Source organism: Hippocampus guttulatus, chromosome 1 (assembly GCF_054856545.1).
Source record: "Hippocampus guttulatus isolate MCC_2025c chromosome 1, RoL_Hgut_1.0, whole genome shotgun sequence".
Classification (NCBI taxonomy): domain Eukaryota; kingdom Metazoa; phylum Chordata; class Actinopteri; order Syngnathiformes; family Syngnathidae; genus Hippocampus; species Hippocampus guttulatus.
The window spans coordinates 34,551,446-34,571,314 of NC_141261.1; the positions used below are offsets into that span (position 1 = coordinate 34,551,446).

A 19,869-nucleotide genomic window follows, 5' to 3' on the forward strand; every position below is an offset into this window, starting at 1 on the left:
CCAATGTACTGGTGGTTCAAGTTGGAAAAACAGGTAACCAATCACTACCGAGGAGCCGGACCGGGGTGCGGCATGCAAACATCGGGGGCAGTGTTTTTCTTGTATTTTGCATATGTTACAATAAAATGTCGAACTCGCGGTGGCGGGACTGAGAGTGTGATCGCGGAGCAACTAACCGTCGTTCGCTCTCAGAGATCCGCTCCCGCCGATATTGAAGACAATTTTCCTGTGTGCCGAGTCATTTCTTTAACTTTGTCCGAGAAAATCTCTGACAGAAACTTGGCGTTGTCGGCAGGATGATGTGCTTGTTCGAACGGATTTGAGCTTTTTGTTGGACTCTCCGATTTCCTCCGGTGGACGATCCGTGGCTGATCGCGTGTTTTGCGCCTCCGAAGCCGACCAGACCTCGTGGAGACTTTTGCAGGAGGAGCCAGCCCCGCACCGGACACCGTGAGGAGCAAGCAAGCGCCATCATCCAACGAACCTGGGTTCAGCTCGGCATCGGGACAATTGTCGGAAAAATAAGGTCAGTCGGCGTGGTGGAGAAGCCGTTGCGTAGTCGGTTATCACCACTGAATGACGGAATTAGACGAGTTAACGCCGAAAACGGAGTAGGCTAGCTCGAGTACCGTTTCGTGGTTAGCGGTACGGGGGAAATTAGATTCCCGGGACACAGAGCCCAAGCGCATCTGTGAGAGCATCGGCTCATTTAGATATCGTTTCTCGCTAAGCGAAAACGGTAAGGAAGCTTTGTCTTCCTGCGGAGGTTGACCACCTCGGCGTGTGTTGCATCTAACGTTGTATGCGTATATTGCGCGTATCGGTTTGTGTTAGTGCGTGAGTGTGATTGGTGATCACACTATTGTGGTAACGTAACCCATATAAACTCCGGCGCGGGCACGTACCGTTTGTTTTCGGGTAACGACCTAGATCTAGATCGCGATTTCTGTCTCTGTGTAAAATACCTGTAAACGCTTCCAGCTGTTGCTAGGCAACATGGCGACACGGAAGTCCTCGGGTTGTTGGCGATTGAGCGGAACACAGCAGACAACAGCACGTCACGATGTAGAGGCGATCATTGAAAACACACGATTAGCTGAAGTTGACTGCAGAGGGTCAACGCGATTCGTGAAAAAGTGGAAAAAGAAATACGGATTCTCGGGAGACGTTAATGATTGCGATGAATTGGAAACGGTGTTGGGCAAATTATCGCTGAAAGACAAAGAAAAGCGGAAAAATAATGAACACGGTAAACAATGGTACAAGTGTAAAATACTCGTTGAAAGGGCCAGACGAATACGGGTGAAAAAGGCGAAAGACACACGTCAGAGGCTGGATGAGGATTTAATTGCAGCGGCTGCTGCAACGCAACCCTCAGCCGCTCCAGCGGCCGCCGTTTCGGGGGAGTTGTACCCGGCCTTCCCCCCACAATCGCAAACTACGAGAGAAAAGAATTCGGTACCCCCTCCGCCCTGGGGAACTAACCAAGCCCCCATAACACCCCTCGATCAAACTACCGCACAGAATTGGAGTCTAGAGAACCCGGTCAAATCGCAGGATGGTCCAAACCCTGGACATCAACACGAAACGCGCTCCAAAGGCACGGTGGGTGAGTGGAGGCGGACCCTCGACCCATCCACCTCGCTAGAGCATAATTCGTATGAGTCTAGATTCGACTGGTACCCTTTCCAAGCGTTCCCTATGGTTCAAATGCCGTCGACGAACGACAAATCGCTGTACGTATATAGACCATGGACGCCAGCCGAATTTCGAGACATCGCCGCGTCACTTCCAAAACCGAAGGACGATCCGGACGAGTTCGTAAGGGAACTATCCGATTTAGTCCACAGTCACAGGCTTACCGCGAGTGAACTTTTGAAATTGCTCTCATTAACTACCAGTTCCAAGTTTGGCGCAGTTGTGGGCAACTTTAATGGTAGGAAAGCTGCGGGAGGTTATCTGTGCTATGATGAACTCACGCAGGTAGGGGGACCCCTTGACCAAATTATGGAACGTTGCGCCAAGGCATACGAGCGGACGCAAGATCCAAAACAAATTGCCACATGCATCCAAAAGGCTGACGAAACTACGGACGATTTTTTCCATCGTCTGCGAATAGTGTTCAAAATACACGGCGGTATCCCTGAGACACAGTCAGACTTGTTCAATTCGCATTTAAAACAGCATTTGCTAAACCAAGCACATCCTGATGTTACCCAATATGTTAAAAGACATAATTTGAATTGGCCAACATGTCCGATCGATGAGGTTTTGAATTACGCACGGAATTACGAACGACTCGAGAACAAGAAAAGGAAGAATGAGAGTCACGTGACCAACATTTATTACGCCGCAAAAAACCCACACGCACACGGGAAAACCCCGGGTCCTCCTTATAAAGGTAATAAACAAATACGGTCGTTTGCTCCCTTCAAATTAACCCCTAGGGACCAAAAACGTTTTGTTGAAGGCAGATGTTTTCTTTGTGGGCAAAAGGGTCACATGGTGAAAGAATGTAGACAACAGCGGAAGGACAGGCGCGTGCGGGAGCGTGATGGTAGCACGGGGACGGATTTACAAACGATACGGAATAAAAAAGAGGAGGTAGCTATGACAGCGATAAAGGCCTCTGCGCCTTTGTTTGAATCGCCCGCCTCAAGTGAGGACGAGGGTGACATCTTAGCCGGTAGCAATCATGTTTTCGACACAGAAAACTACCTGCTGAGATGTGAAACCTCGTCCATAACTAAACCGGAAATGACGTTGTTGGTTGAAGGAATCCCGACCGTCTTCCTTGTTGACACGGGCGCCGATATCACTGTTCTCGGTCGTTGGGATCGCGATACTGTGAAGCCAAGCGATGGCAAAATTCGCATGAAAGGAGCACACGGCTCCGTGCAGCCCCTGACGTTATCGCAAACAGTAACCATTACTTCCCCCACAGACCCAAATCGGAAGGCACTCGTCGAAGCCGCGCTAAATTCTCGCTGTCCACATAATTTATTGGGACGGGATGCTCAAACGCAACTCGAGATTTACACCATCGTAAATCACAAGGGCCAGATTGAAGCCCGCATGGGGAACAGTCAACATGATGCTCGCTATTTTTGGACACTCGATTTACCGAACGATGACGTAACTCGGAGTTCCGAATGTCTAGTTCGATTGGCAGGTACCAAATTAAAGCCAGGAGGTAACGTGCAAACGGCGAACAACCTGCACGTGACTATCAGACGTAAGCAGACACCAGGACCAGACCCTGACTACACTAAAGTTTTTCTGGGCCTGCAACCCCAGGGTATCGTTGTTGAGCACGTGTATTGGAAAGATCAGTGGTGTTTCGCCACAGCGCGGGTAGGAAGGGCGGTCAAGCCCCTCCTCTCACAAGGGCAACACATTTACATACCGCTCGGCAAACCGGAGCAATGTGAGTGGAGAAATATGAATAACCTTGCGAGCGCCGTTCCAAACCACCTGTGGAACCCCTCCCCCGCCAATCCGGGGTGCGAGGAAACACAGGATGGCTGGGTGCGTCAATACATCAATTGGAAAGTGATGACTACTCCGGCCGTTCATTTCAGCTGACAAATTGCAGTAACACGTGACGTACTAGCAATAGAGGCACAGGACACAACACAGGATGATTTGAAATCAAGACAAATTTTTGCACCTCACACAGAACGAAAATATTGGACAAATAAGAGAGCACAACCAGATGACGCAGGGATAGAGAAATTGGAAGGCGGGAAACGTTGGCTTCCAATCTCTCTCTTCGAGTGCGCCGCGAGGTTGACACATGGCTTGTCACATGTGTCAACAGGGGGGATGATAGCGATGATAACACAGGTGCACCAATATTATCATACACATGGGTTTATGCATATTTCAAAAAAAAATTGGAGATGTTGTGTAATCTGTTTGAACCAAACACAAGGGAAACGATACTGTCTTGTCATTGTTGATGTGTTTTCAAAATGGGTTGAACTGTCTTCGAGCGCTCACGATGATTCAGGAACTGTCATGAAAGCATTGGGCGAATTGTTGGACACTGATTTGGAGCGACACTGTGCGTACCACCCGCAATCGGCTGGATTTGTGGAATGCATTAATGGAACTGTCAAAGCCAGGCTCATTGAGACAATGAGAGAGACTAAAAGTCTATTTGATCAGAAAGAGATGCATAGGCACAATGACTTGCCAGAGTGTTCTGCTCCACAGACTCGCCAGGTCCGGAGTGGTGATCAGAATTTCCTCAAAGTGCTGAAAAGACTTCTCTGGGACAGTGAACGCTGGAATGGCCCCTCCCAAGTGATTGCAGCAACAAAAACTGCGGTCAAGATCGAAGGACGCGATGGCTGGATCCACCAGTCGCAGTGCAAGCTCCTTCGGTTTGAGGTTGAGGGGCCTAGCGACGCCAGTCCCAGGAAGGAGAATCAGCACCTAAGTCCAAGTGCGCTGACCTTGCGTGCCGCCGAAAGACCACCGGAAGGGCAGTCAAGCGTTGCCGATGCACCATCAGCATCATCGGCATCATCCTTATGGGCCTAAGAGAAGTCACGGTGGGCACACAGGCCCACAGAAGGAGTGACTTGCCCCATGGGATTCAATGTCGGGAGGCAGGAGACGATTGTTGGTATATTTTTCTTTTTGTGTTTTCGTGTCGCTTGCGTGATCCCGCTGGTCAGAGGTTGTGCTGCCAAATTCATGGATGCTATCAAAGTGAAGTGGCGGCTCACCTGACTGTGGCCATGTCGGAGTACCAACAGGTGCACACGGAGTCTGACGAAGATTATGTTAACACTGACTTTGGTGATTGATTTACTGGAACCTTATGTAAGCCCGTATGACGACTTCACAGAAAAGCATTGCAGATGTGAGTGTTTGATGTTCTTGGGTTGGCTTACTTTGTATATAGTAGTTAGTTAGTAGTTAGTTTTGTTAGATTTTGATTTTCATTCGAGGTGTGTTTAGATTCGATTTGATTTTAAATTACTTTGTGTTTAGATTAGGTTTTGATTTTCATTTAATGTGTGTCTAGATTAGATTTTGATTTTCATTTAATGTATAGCCATTGCCCGGGAAGGGTTTTCTGTCCTGATCGTTACACCCCCTTCCCCTCAGGACAGTTTTTCTTCCCACCCGTGCAATTGCATATCAATGTCACCTGGGCGTTTGACGAAACTTTAATTATGATACAGAGGTGGGAATGTTAGAGGAATCTATGAGCAAAATTGTATCATGTTTAAAGTTTCATTTAATTTGGGCACATCGAAGCGTTTGGGTGCGTATCCAGCACCCCCAAATGCCTGCACACATCTGGCCGGGGGACTGTTGAAGTCCACAATTAGCACGTCAATACAGGTGGACAACCACAGGGGAGAAGGCGACACTCGGTCACAAAAGGGGAATGAATAATTCGGGAACAGCGGTTGAGCAACAAAAGACGAGTTGAGAACACCCGTCGCGCCCAGACGACATTGACCATCCGCAAAGTCTACAACATGCTAATTCGATGTAGACCAGCCAGAAAAGGCGCCAATGTACTGGTGGTTCAAGTTGGAAAAACAGGTAACCAATCACTACCGAGGAGCCGGACCGGGGTGCGGCATGCAAACATCGGGGGCAGTGTTTTTCTTGTATTTTGCATATGTTACAATAAAATGTCGAACTCGCGGTGGCGGGACTGAGAGTGTGATCGCGGAGCAACTAACCGTCGTTCGCTCTCAGAGATCCGCTCCCGCCGATATTGAAGACAATTTTCCTGTGTGCCGAGTCATTTCTTTAACTTTGTCCGAGAAAATCTCTGACAGTTGTTTACTTCTTCCTACTCCTTTGAGCATACAACTGTGATGATGTGTGTTTTTCTTTTTACTTACTTTTTTAATTTTCCCTTTATAATTTTTGCTTGCCTTTTGTCAACCTGTTATTGTGTGTACTATATATGCTCAATAAACAATAAACAACTCTTCTTGCACCCCAAAATGGGCCAGAAGACTGTGACACATGGCTTCAACGGCGGCCATGGTGGGCTGGTTCGTAACTTTGACCGGGTCGGGGAGTCTTATTTTAAAGGTTTCCTGACCCGGTCAGCTGGGGTTTTTTTCGACATGTCACAAGGACGCAGTGACAGCTCAAAAGAAGGCTGAAGTGACAGCCGAAGAGTTTTTTTCTTCACTCAAAAAAGATGAACACTGATTTTAATGGGGAGGAATGTCGGCGCCATTTGACTGTCAGTGTTGGACAGCCCCGGGGCGCTTGTATTTTTTGTAGTGGGCAGCATTTTTCACAGCCCCGCCTTGTTCAGCGGAGAGGTCGGTGCTGTTGGACAGTCTGCGGCTGGATGGTTGCATGGCTTGAGGAGCCGACGATGAGAAGAAAAGAGTGTCAGCGCAGAGCGCAGATGCGTATGTGGAACTGGGAATCGCCGCTTGGAATTGAAGCGGATTTACATGGGACAGGAGAAGAGAGCCAATCTCTTTTTCGTTAATGGACGCTACAGCTTCTTGTTGCTTTCAAATTTAGCTTGTGCAGACGTGTGCACATTTTCAGCATGACATCTTTGATCCGCTGGTGAAAAGGACACTTTGATTCGCTCCTCTTTCATCTCTAACTGTTTCAAACAACAAAGTGTTTGCAGGAAAAGTGGTTAAGATTGCACGACTTGTCTTATGTGTTGTGTTGTATTATTTTGTCATTTTATGTTAACTGTTCTTTTGATGGTGGCGCAGGCACCCGCAGTGGCTCCTGTTCTTGTCTTGGTTGAGAGGGACGAAATGTCATCTGTGCTGTATGTTGCACCCCAAATCCAAAGACGTATGTTGCACATACAGCACATTTGACAATAAAGTTGTACTTGAAGTGATTTTAATGTTCTCCCCGTGCCGGCTTGGGTTTTCTCCGGGTACTGCCGTTTGCTCCCACATTCCAAAAACATGCGTGACAGGTTGATGGAACACTCGAAATTGTCCCAAGGTGTGACTGTGAGTGTGAATTGTTCGTCTTTGGGTGCCCTTCGATTGGCTGGCAACCAGTTCAGGGTGTCCCCCGCCTACTGCCCGAAGACGGCTGGGATAGGCTCCAGCATGCCCCATAAAGTGGATCAAAAAATAGATGGATGGATGGATATAACTACCGTAATAAAAATTAACAAATGCCCTCTGAAAGCTAATTTAAACTCACTCACTTAAAAAACAAAACAAAACAAAAAAATACAAAAATAACTAACAAAAAATCCCAAGCCATTTATAACCGTGCTCTGTACATATACGAGTGACCCTATACAGTCTTCAGTCATACTTAACACTAAAAAGTAGATATGTCTGAGGTATCATCACCTTCTTAAAATAATTGCCTGAGTCATTTTTTTCCACTTTTTTCAGAAAAGAGGAAAAACTGAACCACATTCTGAATTGAATGATCTGTAAACAAAATTTGATTTAGGTTATTATTTTAAGAGGCTGACAAAATGCCTTGTGTTGTGATTGTTTCCAATTTGTACGCCATAACAAGTTGACAAAGTGGACCCACCTCGATTTTCCTGCGCTTCTCTTCAAGCTCGTCCATCAATGCTCGAACTTTCTGGTTGATCTGCACCATGGATGCCACGCCTTCTCTCAGTTCCTCCTGCGAAATTGATTTTGAGTGATGAAAAGTATTGGCTGTCAAAATATGTCTGAAAGCATTACACCCAGTGGGGATTTTATTGAGGGGCAATAATGGTCCACCAGATACAGTACAAGACGAAGAGGTTGAGCTCTATGAAGTCTACCTAGCAACAAGTGACCTTTATAAATTGTTCTTCATACTCGAGACATGTCAGTTTCGATGGGTTTGTTCCACGGCAAACTCATCCAAGTATCCCTTTATGGGAGCTTGCTTTGCATATTGGAAACAGAAAAGGAAGCTTCACGCAGCATATATGAATGGATAGACAAAAACTGATGAATGGATAAGTTCATTCATTCATCTACCGAACCGTTTTCTCCTCACTAGGGTCGCGGGTGAATGGATAAGTGAATGAATGAATGGATGGATGAACACATGAATATATGGGCAAAAGAATGAACTTACTCATGATGAACTGCTGAATAATCAATGAACAAATGAATCAATGAATGGTGAAAAGATGTAATGGGTGTTACCTGATGAATGAATGAATGGATGCAGGAATGAATGAATGAATAAACGAATGAAGGAACAGACCTTTTTTTGCTGCAGGGCGTCTGTTAGCGGTTGCACCTGGCAGGACTGATGTTCTCCAAAGACCTTGCAAAGAGAGCAAGTGGCCAGCTGACAGGTGATGCAATAGATGCTGACCTTCTCATCCGAGTGCTGGGAGCACGTCACCTGAGCAGGAAGTGAAGGTGGGAGTGGGAGGGGCCTGAAGAGGAAGTCAGGCCTCAAACAAAAACTCAGTTGTCATCTTCCGTATGTGTGTTTTGTTTTTTCCACCTGTCGTCATTATTGCAGACTTTCCGTTTGTAGATGTCGATGATGCTCTCCACCAGAAGATTGCGCTGCAGGCTGAAGACGCCGTGCCTGTCCATGACTACTTTATGGTGACACGATGGACAGCGGAAGTTTCCACTGCCCTCCGTCATGGTGATTCGAGCCTGAAACAATCAGAGGAGGACACAATGTTGTCACTGGAATGATGCATGCACAGAAATGTTAGTATCGACACAATGTTCCCACGTGGGCGAGTACGGCACTAAGCCAGTGATTCCCAAACAGGATATCGTGACACGGCGGTGTGCTGTAAGAGTGTTTCCCGACCAGGGGTAATGCGTACCCCTTGGGGTACGAGAGCACATTGCAGGGGGTACATGAAAACCTTTAATAATTCATTTCCTAGACCTGTGGCTCATTAAAACTCAAACGAGTGATGAAAAGGTTTTGTTCATCATATTTGAAGTTTAAATGCCTATGTACTGTCCTCGCTAAGCTGTATGAGCTTCATCTGTGCAAGACTGCAAGTTAAACTCTGGAGCAGTGGTTCTTAACCTGGGTTCGATCGAACCCCAGAGGTTCGGTGAATCGGTCTCAGGGGTTCGACGGAGCCTCTGCCATGGAGGTTTAGACACAGCCCACTCAACATGTCAATTAGTTATAACACGCCCACTTGGCCATCACTGGCTCCGGATGATCACATTGCATTGCTTGTCCAATCAGTGCTGCGGGAAATTTAGTTCCCTCAGTAGTCAGCGTGTGACTGAAAGCTATGTCAAGTAAAAAAAGAAAGTGGTCAGACGAATCTGTACAACATGCATCACGGAACATGATGGGACTAAGTGTGCTATACAATACAATGCTGATACATGCTGATTTTTATAGCGCTTTGACAACAGCTGCAACAAAGCGCTTAACAAAACAGTTAACTATCTGCATGATTTGTCATGCCAAGTTGAGCAACTCTCATCTCGCACCGGCAAAACTAAAGGAACAGTTCTTGAATCATATTTTTATTTTTCACTAAGGGTTCGGTGGATGCACCTCTGAACTTGTTGGGTTCGGTACCTCGAACAAGGTTAAGAACCACTGCTCAAGAGACATGATGCAAGATGACTTGAAAGCTGTTTGTAGCTTTTTTTTAAAATAAAATCTTGACATCAGCGTTTGGAAGAGTGAAGACGACAGGCATGGGTTTGAAGTGATCTTTTCTTTCCTTTTTTTTTTGTAACTTCTTCTTTGTGAATATATCACTTCCTGCTTTACATTGCTTGGACCAAAATAAAACATTTTTTTCAAAATCAGAGCCAGAACAAATGAACTACAACCCCTGAAAGGCAGAACAGCTTGTTTAAAGGGGACTTATTCAAAGGAGCTTCAGTTTGTTTTGTGTGTGTGTATCTATCTATCTATATAGATGCTATAAGAGCATCTATATAGATGGATAGATAGATAGATAGATAGATAGATAGATAGATAGATATAAAAGCAGGTTTATTCTTTTTTTATTCATACTTCTTATATAATCTTTATTTTTGTTGCATAATATGTAAATATAAAATATGTATAACACTTTGTACAACTTGTATGTATTATTGGCTTTTATTTTGCTTTGATTTTGCCCTGCCACACATCAAGCAATCTGGTCAACTCTCGGGCTATGTGTGGGGTTCAGCAATTAGTTGTGGTGAGTGGTCAACCACTGGGCCAGTGGTTATTCTGCAATTATTATTTTTTTTAAAATCAGCGTTGCACAATGAAGCAACTTCACAGATTACAGCCAGTCAACATGCAGATAAGCAAAATGTGCACATACTAAAAATTTGTTTCTGGGTTTCTAGCTGTTGAGACCCAGCCCCCCACCAAGCCATACAAATACGGTGTACAAAATACACATTCCTGGCTACACTCTGAACTGGTTGCCAGCCAATTGCAGGGCAGACATAGACGATTAACCATTTGCGCTCACAATGATACTTCGGGACAATTCCATTAGCCTACCATGCATGTGTTTGGAATGTGGGAGGAAACTGGAGTACCCGGAGAAAACCAACACAGGCACGGGGAGAACATGCAAACTCCACACAGGAAGGCCACAGCCAGAATCTAACCCTGTTCCTCTGCGCTGTGAGGCGTAAGTGCGAACCAGTCAACCATCGTGCTGCCTATATGTAATATGTGCATATGAAATAACAACAGCTGCAGACTCTGTAACTAAAATGTATGTACCCACCACGCTGACTGTATTCAAGTGAATAGGGTTAAAGCCTCTATTGGCCTCATTTACTAATCGTGCATATACACAAACGTATAAATTTAACGTGCATATGCACGTTTAACACATAAATCTGTGACTCATCATTTTCTTTGTGCTTGAATTTGTCCATATTCGCTGCTCTTAAATTATTTTTTCATGCATGTTTTGTATGCAGCGCTCTTTAATTTTGGAATGAATTAAAAATGATTGACAGAATCATTATATGTCGTCGGTTTCTGTGTTCAGCAAGCATTCTGAAGATATGAACCGTTTGAAAATAGGACAAAGATTAAGTTCTAAATGTTGTGGGGCCATCTCGAGTGGGTGATAAAACTTTGGCAGTGGCTGAGATGTCGCCAAATGGATTATAGGGAAATGCGGCAGGGCTTATGCAAACTCAAATTTATGCAGGAGCCATCACTTAATTCACTCAATTAATGAACATTCACACACCATTGAATGTGAATGTTTTCTTCACACCATTGTATGATGTGAAGAAAATAGGGCAATGAATCTAACTGTGAATTTGCATATACACTCAACTTGTGCGCACATTTGTTCACATTTTATTTGTGAATGAAGACCACTAAATTCACACTCTTCTATGTTCCCACCTACATATTCTCTCTCTACTGAACCGCTTTTACACCATTTTTTTATGGTTTACAAAAAAGATAAAGTACATTTAGTGCAGCCTCAAAGCCTATGGACGTTCACCATTTAACTTCGCAGAATGTCCAAAGATGGAATCATAAAATGCGTGGGTGTGAGTCGCCACCTGTTTTTTTTTTTTTTGTAATGGTACAGTCCAAGTTGGGTTAGGCCGCAATGCACAGTATGCAGCTGCCTTTACTCTGCTGTCCACATACTGGTTAGCAGTACAAATATGAATCTGATTTTAATTGTCTTCTCTGGATAAGAATGTTTGAAAACATTCAGGGCATCACACACCATAGGAGTAGCTGCCAGCAGTTCCAGTCACGGGGATGGTCAGTGAGTGTCAGTTGCGCTCACTTGGAAATCAGTGTCTTAATGAAAAAGGCATGGCGTGAAAGGACTCCATCCATCCATCCATTTTCCGATCCGCTTTATCCGCACAAGGGTCGCGGGGCGTGCTGGAGCCTATCCCAGCTGTCTTCGGGCAGCAGGCGGGGGACACCCTGAACCAGTTGCCAGCCAATTGCAGGGCACACAGAAACGAACAAGCATTCGCACTCACACTCAAACCTAGGGACAATTTGTAGTGTTCAATCAGTCTGCCATGCATGTTTTTGGAAGGTGGGAGGAAACCGGAGTACATGGAGAAAACCCACACAGGCATGGGGAGAACATGCAAACTCCACACAGGAAGGCTGGAGCTGGGATCAAACCCACGACCTCCGCGCTGTGAGGTCGATGCACTAACCACTCCCACACCGGGCAGCCCGGTCCTGAAATAGTTTGATGGAAGCCTCAGCTGCTGCTGGGTCTCCTGGATTTACAGCATGGATTGAAAGCTCCAAATGGGAATGTTGTTGTCATGTTTGGTTGCTGCGTCAACTGTAGGTCACAGTCATGCAGTCATGTTTTCCATGTGTCTGAACAATCAACTCCCTGAGCATTCCACGGACCACAGTGAACAACATCAAACATCCACGCGGCAGCCAGACTAGTATCACACCTGTCCAGAAAGAGGTGAGACCATAATTTACATGATGAAGGGATGTTCCAAAATAATAAAAAAAAAAAATCAAACCACCTATAGAAAAGGAAATGTATGAAAACATTAAATAGGGCATTGAATCTGGATTTGTGACACGAATAAAAGTAGCCATAGTTTATAAGAATTGGTTAAGTATGAAAGATTTTCTGGCACTTTTTATTTTGTGAATCAGCCAAATTGACTTCAAAGAAATCAATGTAAATAAATGGGAAATTTGTCATGATAACTGTTAATACCTTTTGGCTTGGTAATATTTGCTATTTTATTATATCAAAACTATGATAAGGTGGAGAGTGACAAGAGTGCGTTTTTCATCACAATATACTGTATAACTATAAACATGGTTGGAAAGGTAATAATTTGCATTTTCAACCATGTTTACACAACATTATATTCCAGTTTCTACCCACTGGTTTGGCTTATTTCTTGAAACAAAAATGACACTCTCAAAATAACATGGACAAATCTCCAAACAACCTTAGATTCTTTCATTTCGCGTTGATTTCATCAAATTGCAAATGTCTTATATGTATATGTCTTTAGTGCAGCATCGTTGATTTTGTCTACATATTAGTCAAAATAGGTCTAACCCTTTCAGGGACAGCGGTGACTACAGCGGACAGCTGATCATGTTATCAGGTTACAGGGTGCATGAAAGGCTTAAGGTTTCTTTTTTTTCCAGACAGTAGTCTTTTTTTTGAGAAGAGAAAATCTCCCACAGTTTCAGCTGTCACTTCAGCCTGCGTCGGAGCTGTCACTACTTCCTTGTGTCAGCTTCGACGAAGTCTGAATGAAAGAAACCTTAAACCTAGGTCTGAGTGCATCTTTACAAATGGTTATGTACAAGCAGCCTTTAGCCAGCACAATGAGGCCACATTTAGCACATTTTCCGAGTCTGGTTGATCGACACTTATGAGTTGATTCTCAGTCTAACGCGGGGGTAGGCAAACCTTTTGACTTGCGGACCACAATGGGTTCCAAAATTTGAAAAGGGGGTGGCCCAGTAGTCCATAGGTTAGCACGTCGGCTTCACAGTGCAGAGGTACCGGGATCAATTCCAGCTCCGGCCTCCCTGTGTGGGGTTTGCATGTTCTGCGTGGGTTTTCTCCGGGTACTCCGGTTTCCTCCCACATTCCAAAAACATGCATGGCAGGCTGGTTGAACACTCTAAATTGTCCCTAGGTGTGAGTGTGGGCGTGGATGGTTGTTCGTCTCTGTCTGCCCTGCGATTGGCTGGCAACCGATTCAGGGTGTCCCCCGCCTACTGCCCGAAGACAGCTGGGATAGGCTCCGGCACCCCCCGCGAGCCTAGTGAGGATGAAGCGGTTCGGATGATGAATGAATGAATGAATATATATTAAACAGCCACCACAAACACTTTGTGCTTCCATGGTTTCTGACCTTCAACCAATCACTAACTGTGCCGTGCTCAACATCAGATACAGACGGACCCCGATCCGATGTGGTACCAGCGGAAATTACGTTCTTTGATTTGTTTATTTATTTCCTTTTTTCTTGTTTTGTGTAGAAAAATAAAAATTATAAAAAGATATTAGAAAACAGTGGAATGTTCAGAATCAGAGATGATGCGGCCCAGCCTCACCCAGACCTGAGCTCCAGCTCCAAACGACCCTGCTGTAGGAGATAAATGGCCATCTCCTGTGTTTTAGAGATGGTCTTCTCACCTTCGCATAGAAATGCTTCTGCCACTCCTCTTCCAAACCGTCTGTTTTCTCTGTCAAGAATATGAGCATTTTTATCCTCAAAAGACTGCTCCTTCTCTTTTAGGTGCAGGTAGACAGCTGAGTCTTGACCTGAGGAGTTAGCCCAGCTGTGTCCTGCAATGCTCCTGCTCAGATGCTGTTTGGTTTCCCTAATACACGTGTCCATGCATTCTTCATTGCACTTGACTGCATACGCTAGATTGCTTTTCTTAGGATGAGCTGGTCTTTGTCTCAGGGTGTTACCAGGTTTGAAGTGTAACAAAATGTTATGTTAGTTAAAAAGCCTTCTGAGTTTTTTGGACAGACCTGATCCATGGAACACATGGAATGATAAGATTGTTTCATCTCTCACTGTTCCCTCTCATCCATCTTTTCCCTTTTTCAGTAGATCTGCTTGGTTTTTGGTAATGTGATGTATGTGAGGGGAAAACATCTGCATGTTTCTGAGGTGGCTGTCATGGGAATGTACACAAGCTAAGGCTCTATCTTGCATCTTATCTTGCATTTGGAACATCCAGCAGAAGTTGAACATTTTGGCCTCTGGATGGCTGCATCAACAGGGCAAGGAACTAAACAGGAACTAAGTTACTGACCTGGTAGAGCTCATTGGCACACCTCCTGCACAGGTTGTGCTGGCATGGCAGGATGACGATGGGCTTGTGAAGGATCTCCAGGCAGATGGGACACATCAGCTGCTTCTCCAGAGTGGCAAGTCCCACTTCCCATTCGCCACCTCCACAGCTTCCACCGCCGCCCCGCTGCAGTTGACTGAGAGACATGGCATCTGCACTACAATTCCTGTGGATGAGAAATTGTATTACTTCTTTTTGCATCTACATGACAATTAACAACATTAAAACAGTTTAATCTTTGGTAATGGTGACAGTTTGACCCTGGTGCAGAACTTTCTGTGCTTGCAAGGCACTTTGTTCCCCCCCCCCCCCCCAATTTTGCTGCTGTAGACTGCAAATTTCCCCAGTGTGGGACAAATAAAAGTTATCTTATCTTAATCAAGTTAAAATCCACTGCCCAGAAGAGCGCATGCTGGCACGTTTGGCTCCTTATTATCATTAATATAAAATATTACTTCAAACATTCATTCATTCATTTTCCAAACCACTTGATCCTCACTAGGGTCGTGGGGGGGGGGGGGGGGGGGTGCTGGAGCCTATCCCAGCTGTCTTCGGGCAGTAAACGGGGTCACCCTGAATCGGTCGCCAGCCAGTAGCAAGGCATACAGAAACGAACGGCCATTTGCGCCCACACTCACACCGAGGGACAATTTTGAGTGTTCAATCAGCCTGCCATACATGTTTTTGGAATGTGGGAGGAAACCGGACTTCTAGAAAACCCACACAAGCACGGGGAGAACATGCAAACTCCACACAGGAAGGCCGGAGTACTTGACCAATTGTATTAAAACAGAAAACTAAATCCTAAACAAAGTTCCAAGAACACAAGGAATCCAAAGTACCAAAACAAAACCATGACTGTGGCAAAAAACTAACAGGAACAGAACCATGACAGAAACAAACATGACAGTTGCAAGCAACAAGCAAACAATGACCCGACAATGTGTGGTCGGGCTGGGAGTCCTTTTAAAGCACTAGTTACAGAATGACCAACGTGTGCAGCTGCAGGGAGAGCCCTACAGTGCCACCTGTTGGTCCCATACAGAATCATGACAGCTATGGGCAACTTAAGTGATGGTTGGGGCCACATTTTTTTCATCAATGCTACTGGGGGGATGCCACATAGGACCAAGACACTAAAACCAGATCTATGACAAAATACAAAGAAATACGGGCAAAATACATGCATTCTTGCTCTGCGACTGACTGACGACCAATTCAGAGTGTAGTTTGCCTTTCGGCGTAGTCAAGGGTGGAAGGATGGATGCATGCATAATACACCTAGGGACAATTTAGAGTGTTCCATTAACCTGGCACGCATGTTTTTGAAAGGTGAGGGGAAACAGGAATACCTAGTGAAAACTCCACACAGGAAGGCCGGGGTGATGGAGAGCATTCCCCTGCCTCATTTTGCGAAGGGACTTCGGTGCTCACTTGGGCAATGACAGTGAGACCTGACTGGGAGGAACGGCCCCTGAGTGGTGTTCTGTTACCGAACACCTGTGTTAAGCACAGCTTGTCTATACATCATGTATACATGTTTATATCCTCCTGACTACCAGGAAAAAAAATGTTGTCCAATCACATTTATTTTGAAATTCCCCAATCTATGTGAAGTAATTGGACTACTCCAAAATAAATTTTTGAAATCCCACTACATTTCTTTTTTGAGGCGGCTGATTGGCACTGTGCCTGTCATGGCAGCAATCCCCAAACTGGCGGTAAGGGATGCCATCAAGCAGAAGAAGGAGCCCTAAGGGGCCCATTTGGCCTGTGGGACTCTGGAGGCTGGTGACGGGTACCAGCTGGCCAAACGGAATGCAACCTTGGCAGTCGCAGAGGCAAAAAATTGAGTGTGGAAGGATTTTAGCGAGGCCATAGAAAATTAATTTCGGGTGGCTTTGAGGAAATTCTGGTCCACCAGCCGATGCCTCAAGAGGGGGAAGCAGGGCAGTATTAAAAACTGATTATAGTGGAGATGGGGAACTGCTGACTTCAACTCGAGACGTTGTGAGTCAGTGGGGAGAATACTTTGAAGACCTCTTCAATTACACGCCTTCCTTTGATGAAGCAGAGCATGGGGACTCTCTTATCTATGAGGTGGTTAAAAATCTTAGTGGAGGATGAGATCCGCCCGGAGTTCCTCAAGGCTCTGGATGTTGTGGGACTGCCCTGGTTGACATGCCTCTACAACATTGCGTGGACATCGGGTACAGTGGCAGACCGGAGTGGTGGTCCCTCTTTTTAAGAAGGGGGACCAGAAGGCGTGTTCCAACTACGGAGGCATCGCATTCCTCATCCTCCCTGGTAAATTCTATTGAGGGCTGCTGGAAAGGGGGGGTCGCAGATTCAGGAGGAACAGTGTGGTTTTCATCCTAACCGTGGAACAGTGGGCCAGCTCTACACCTTCGACACAGTCCTCGAACGTGCATGGCAGTTCGCCTAACCAGTCATTATTTGTTTTGTGGAATTGGAGAAGGCGTTCGACCATGCACCCCGGCATATCTTGAGTAGGGTGCTCCAGTAGTAAGGGGTATCGGACACCATATGTAAAGGCTGTTTGATCCCTGTACGACCAGTGTCAGAGTTTGGTCCGCATTGCTGGCAGTAGATCGGCCCCCATGACCCAACCTCGGATAAGCGGAAGAGAATGAGATGAGATGAGATGAGTAGAATATGAAAAATTAAGTAATGAAAACCAGACATTGCTTTTGATTTGTGATTCAACAGAAAAAAGCCCCGCATGAAACAGGCTTGGACAAAAATGACATAGCATGTTCAATCAAGGTCAAACTTTGAAGCAGTAAGTCAGCCAATTTGAAGGGTAACAAAAGGTCACCGTGTTGTAGGGTGACATGGTGTGGAGCACACTTAGCATGCACCGGAGAAGTGAAGGACAGTGTTGTCTCAAGAGATTAAATAGAAAGTGTACCGTATTGGCCCGAATATAAGACGGCCCTGATTATAAGACACACCCTCTTTTTCAAGACTCAAATTTGAAAAAAATACTTTTTGAACACCAAATTAATTTTTATACAGAAAAAAATTGCAGTACATCTGAAACAAATGATTCTAACAATATATTTGAGAGGATAAGCATGTTATTTTGCCTCATTCAAAATCTTAATATCTGAAGATTTAAATATGTAAACTAAAGTGCAATCACATTCGTAAATGAATGGCTTCTGGTTTTTGAAATGTAAATGACATCATAACTTCTCCTCAGCTGCCAGTTAACCTGTCCGATCTTTGACCCACTTTTCTCCAGATTGTCGCTACGTTTCTCCATTTTCTGTTATCGCTTCTATTATTTTCTTCTCTTTTCTTTCTTACCGCTATTTTTTATTTTTCTTCTTCGTGCTACCGCTATTTGTATTTTTATTCTTCGTGACAGGGGTTCGCTTTAGCCCGGGGAGTCAAGTTCAGCATTCGCTTTCATGGTATCTGGCGCCATCCAGCGTCGTAAATGGGTATAATGTTTAGACCCCGAATATAAGACGACCCCCACTTTTTCAGTCTTATTTCAATGCAAAAAAAACCACCGTCTTATATTCGGGCCAATACGGTATTATAGAAAATCACATTACAGATAAAGGCTATAAGCCCATCTTTAAGTAGGTTAATGTAATGAGAGTTGCACATATTCAGAAATTTAAGATCCACATGACGGTGGCCCAGGTGCAGGGCTGTCACTCTGTGGCCACCACACCACACGTAAGTGGAAATGTTTGATATATGTGATTTTTTTCTACCTTTTTCACACAGATGCAGCATTCGTCAACCTTCTCTTATTCTGTTTACAAAAAATATGAACTCTGTATTTAAATAATACATGTACAATTAATCTGAGTGAATACTTGGAAATAATCAGTTTAAATAAAAAAGTGAAAGAGCATTCACATCTTACATTCAACATCAATCAAAATCATTACTTTCACACCATAGCAAGCCAACATGCCCAAGACGTAATTCTTTGTCAATAAGGAATGAAGAAAAGCAGCCACGGCCACCCTTCTAGAAATCTTCTGTCTACCGCGTTACTGTAACCAACCTCCCTGAAAGTAGCTGCAGGAGGAAAATAGATGGCAAATTGAAAATACGGATAATATGAATGGTAACATAAAAGCCCAGAACAAACTCCAAAGAAATTAAATACATCAGTGATAGATCGCACTGTCCGTTATCGTTCTAGCCAAAAGTGGATATCATGCGAGGCGACCAAGCAGGACACCACTGTTACTTGCAGTGTGAGATACCATCATTATTTTGTTTTGGCATGCTTCGTAAATTTGTATTTTAACATTATTCTGGTGAGCCGCAATGAAAAAGCAATGTCTGATTTTCATTGGTTAACTTTCATTAAAAGGAGGTGTTCCTACTCACAATTTTATCCAGGTTTGTAGGTCTCCCTCTAGCTCTCTTGCCTGCAAACACTGTCTATCCTCATCATCCTTCTGCCAGTATGTTATCATAAAAAGACAGTGATTGACTGGCAATCCTGATGTGGACAAGCACAATAGAAAATGGATGAATGATAAAATAAACAGAAACAAGGCCAGTATTTCTCGAGTTATTGTCGATTATTTTACATTACATTTTTTTCTGGATGTAGACAAGAGCACGTGTTGACGTACCTTTTCTTCTTTTGTTTTCACAAGCTGATCCTTCTGGAACTGGACGGTTCGGTGTTTGTTTGTCTGTTAAGAGGTTTACAACCATGAGTGAAAAAAGTAATTGGCGGTCCTTCTCTTCCTGAGCGACATTATGATCTGCACCTCCTGTGACAGAGTGCTAAATCTGACAGACACACGAGCACAAACCATATGAGGCAACGACAGATTAAGACCGAGCGGCACTCTCCAGTTGCACACACTCAGTGGACACAAACAAACACACTTGTGAACTCTCCATTTGAGTCACGTCACCCTTATACACGCGCACACACATACTAGCGCGTACTTTACCAACAGTGGAATATCAGCCCAGACTGACCGAGAGGGAAACCCTTTATGGTCATTTTAATAAAACACACGGCCCGGTGTTCCAGTGGTTAGCACGTCGGCCTCACAGTGCAGAGGTGCAGGATTTGATTCCGGGCTTTAGAAA

The 19,869-nt window shown here is 44.8% G+C and overlaps 2 protein-coding genes and 1 long non-coding RNA gene across 3 annotated transcripts in view; 2 read left to right on the forward strand and 1 right to left on the reverse strand.

Moving 5' to 3' along the window:
* The window catches only part of LOC147211506 (tripartite motif-containing protein 54-like), a 40,433-nt gene extending 20,909 nt beyond the window's left edge, over positions 1-19,524 (reverse strand). The window contains exons 1-6 of the mRNA XM_086127851.1: positions 19,398-19,524; positions 19,147-19,261; positions 14,707-14,929; positions 8,452-8,612; positions 8,203-8,380; positions 7,528-7,623 (exon numbers count right to left, since the gene is read on the reverse strand). Coding sequence (XP_085983977.1) covers positions 7,528-7,623; positions 8,203-8,380; positions 8,452-8,612; positions 14,707-14,929; positions 19,147-19,261; positions 19,398-19,482 — 858 coding nt within the window. The 5' untranslated portion in view covers positions 19,483-19,524. The remainder of the gene's footprint in view (positions 1-7,527; positions 7,624-8,202; positions 8,381-8,451; positions 8,613-14,706; positions 14,930-19,146; positions 19,262-19,397) is intronic.
* LOC147211508 (uncharacterized) lies at positions 433-5,756 on the forward strand. Its single transcript, XR_015102710.1, has 2 exons — positions 433-526; positions 4,219-5,756. It is a non-coding gene; the product is annotated as an uncharacterized LOC147211508 (long non-coding RNA).
* LOC147211509 (uncharacterized) lies at positions 2,584-5,756 on the forward strand. Its single transcript, XM_086127839.1, has one exon. It carries the CDS (start codon positions 2,611-2,613, stop codon positions 3,583-3,585), a length of 975 nt encoding a protein of 324 aa, XP_085983965.1. The 5' UTR covers positions 2,584-2,610; the 3' UTR covers positions 3,586-5,756.
* Positions 19,525-19,869: the final 345 nt, after the last annotated feature.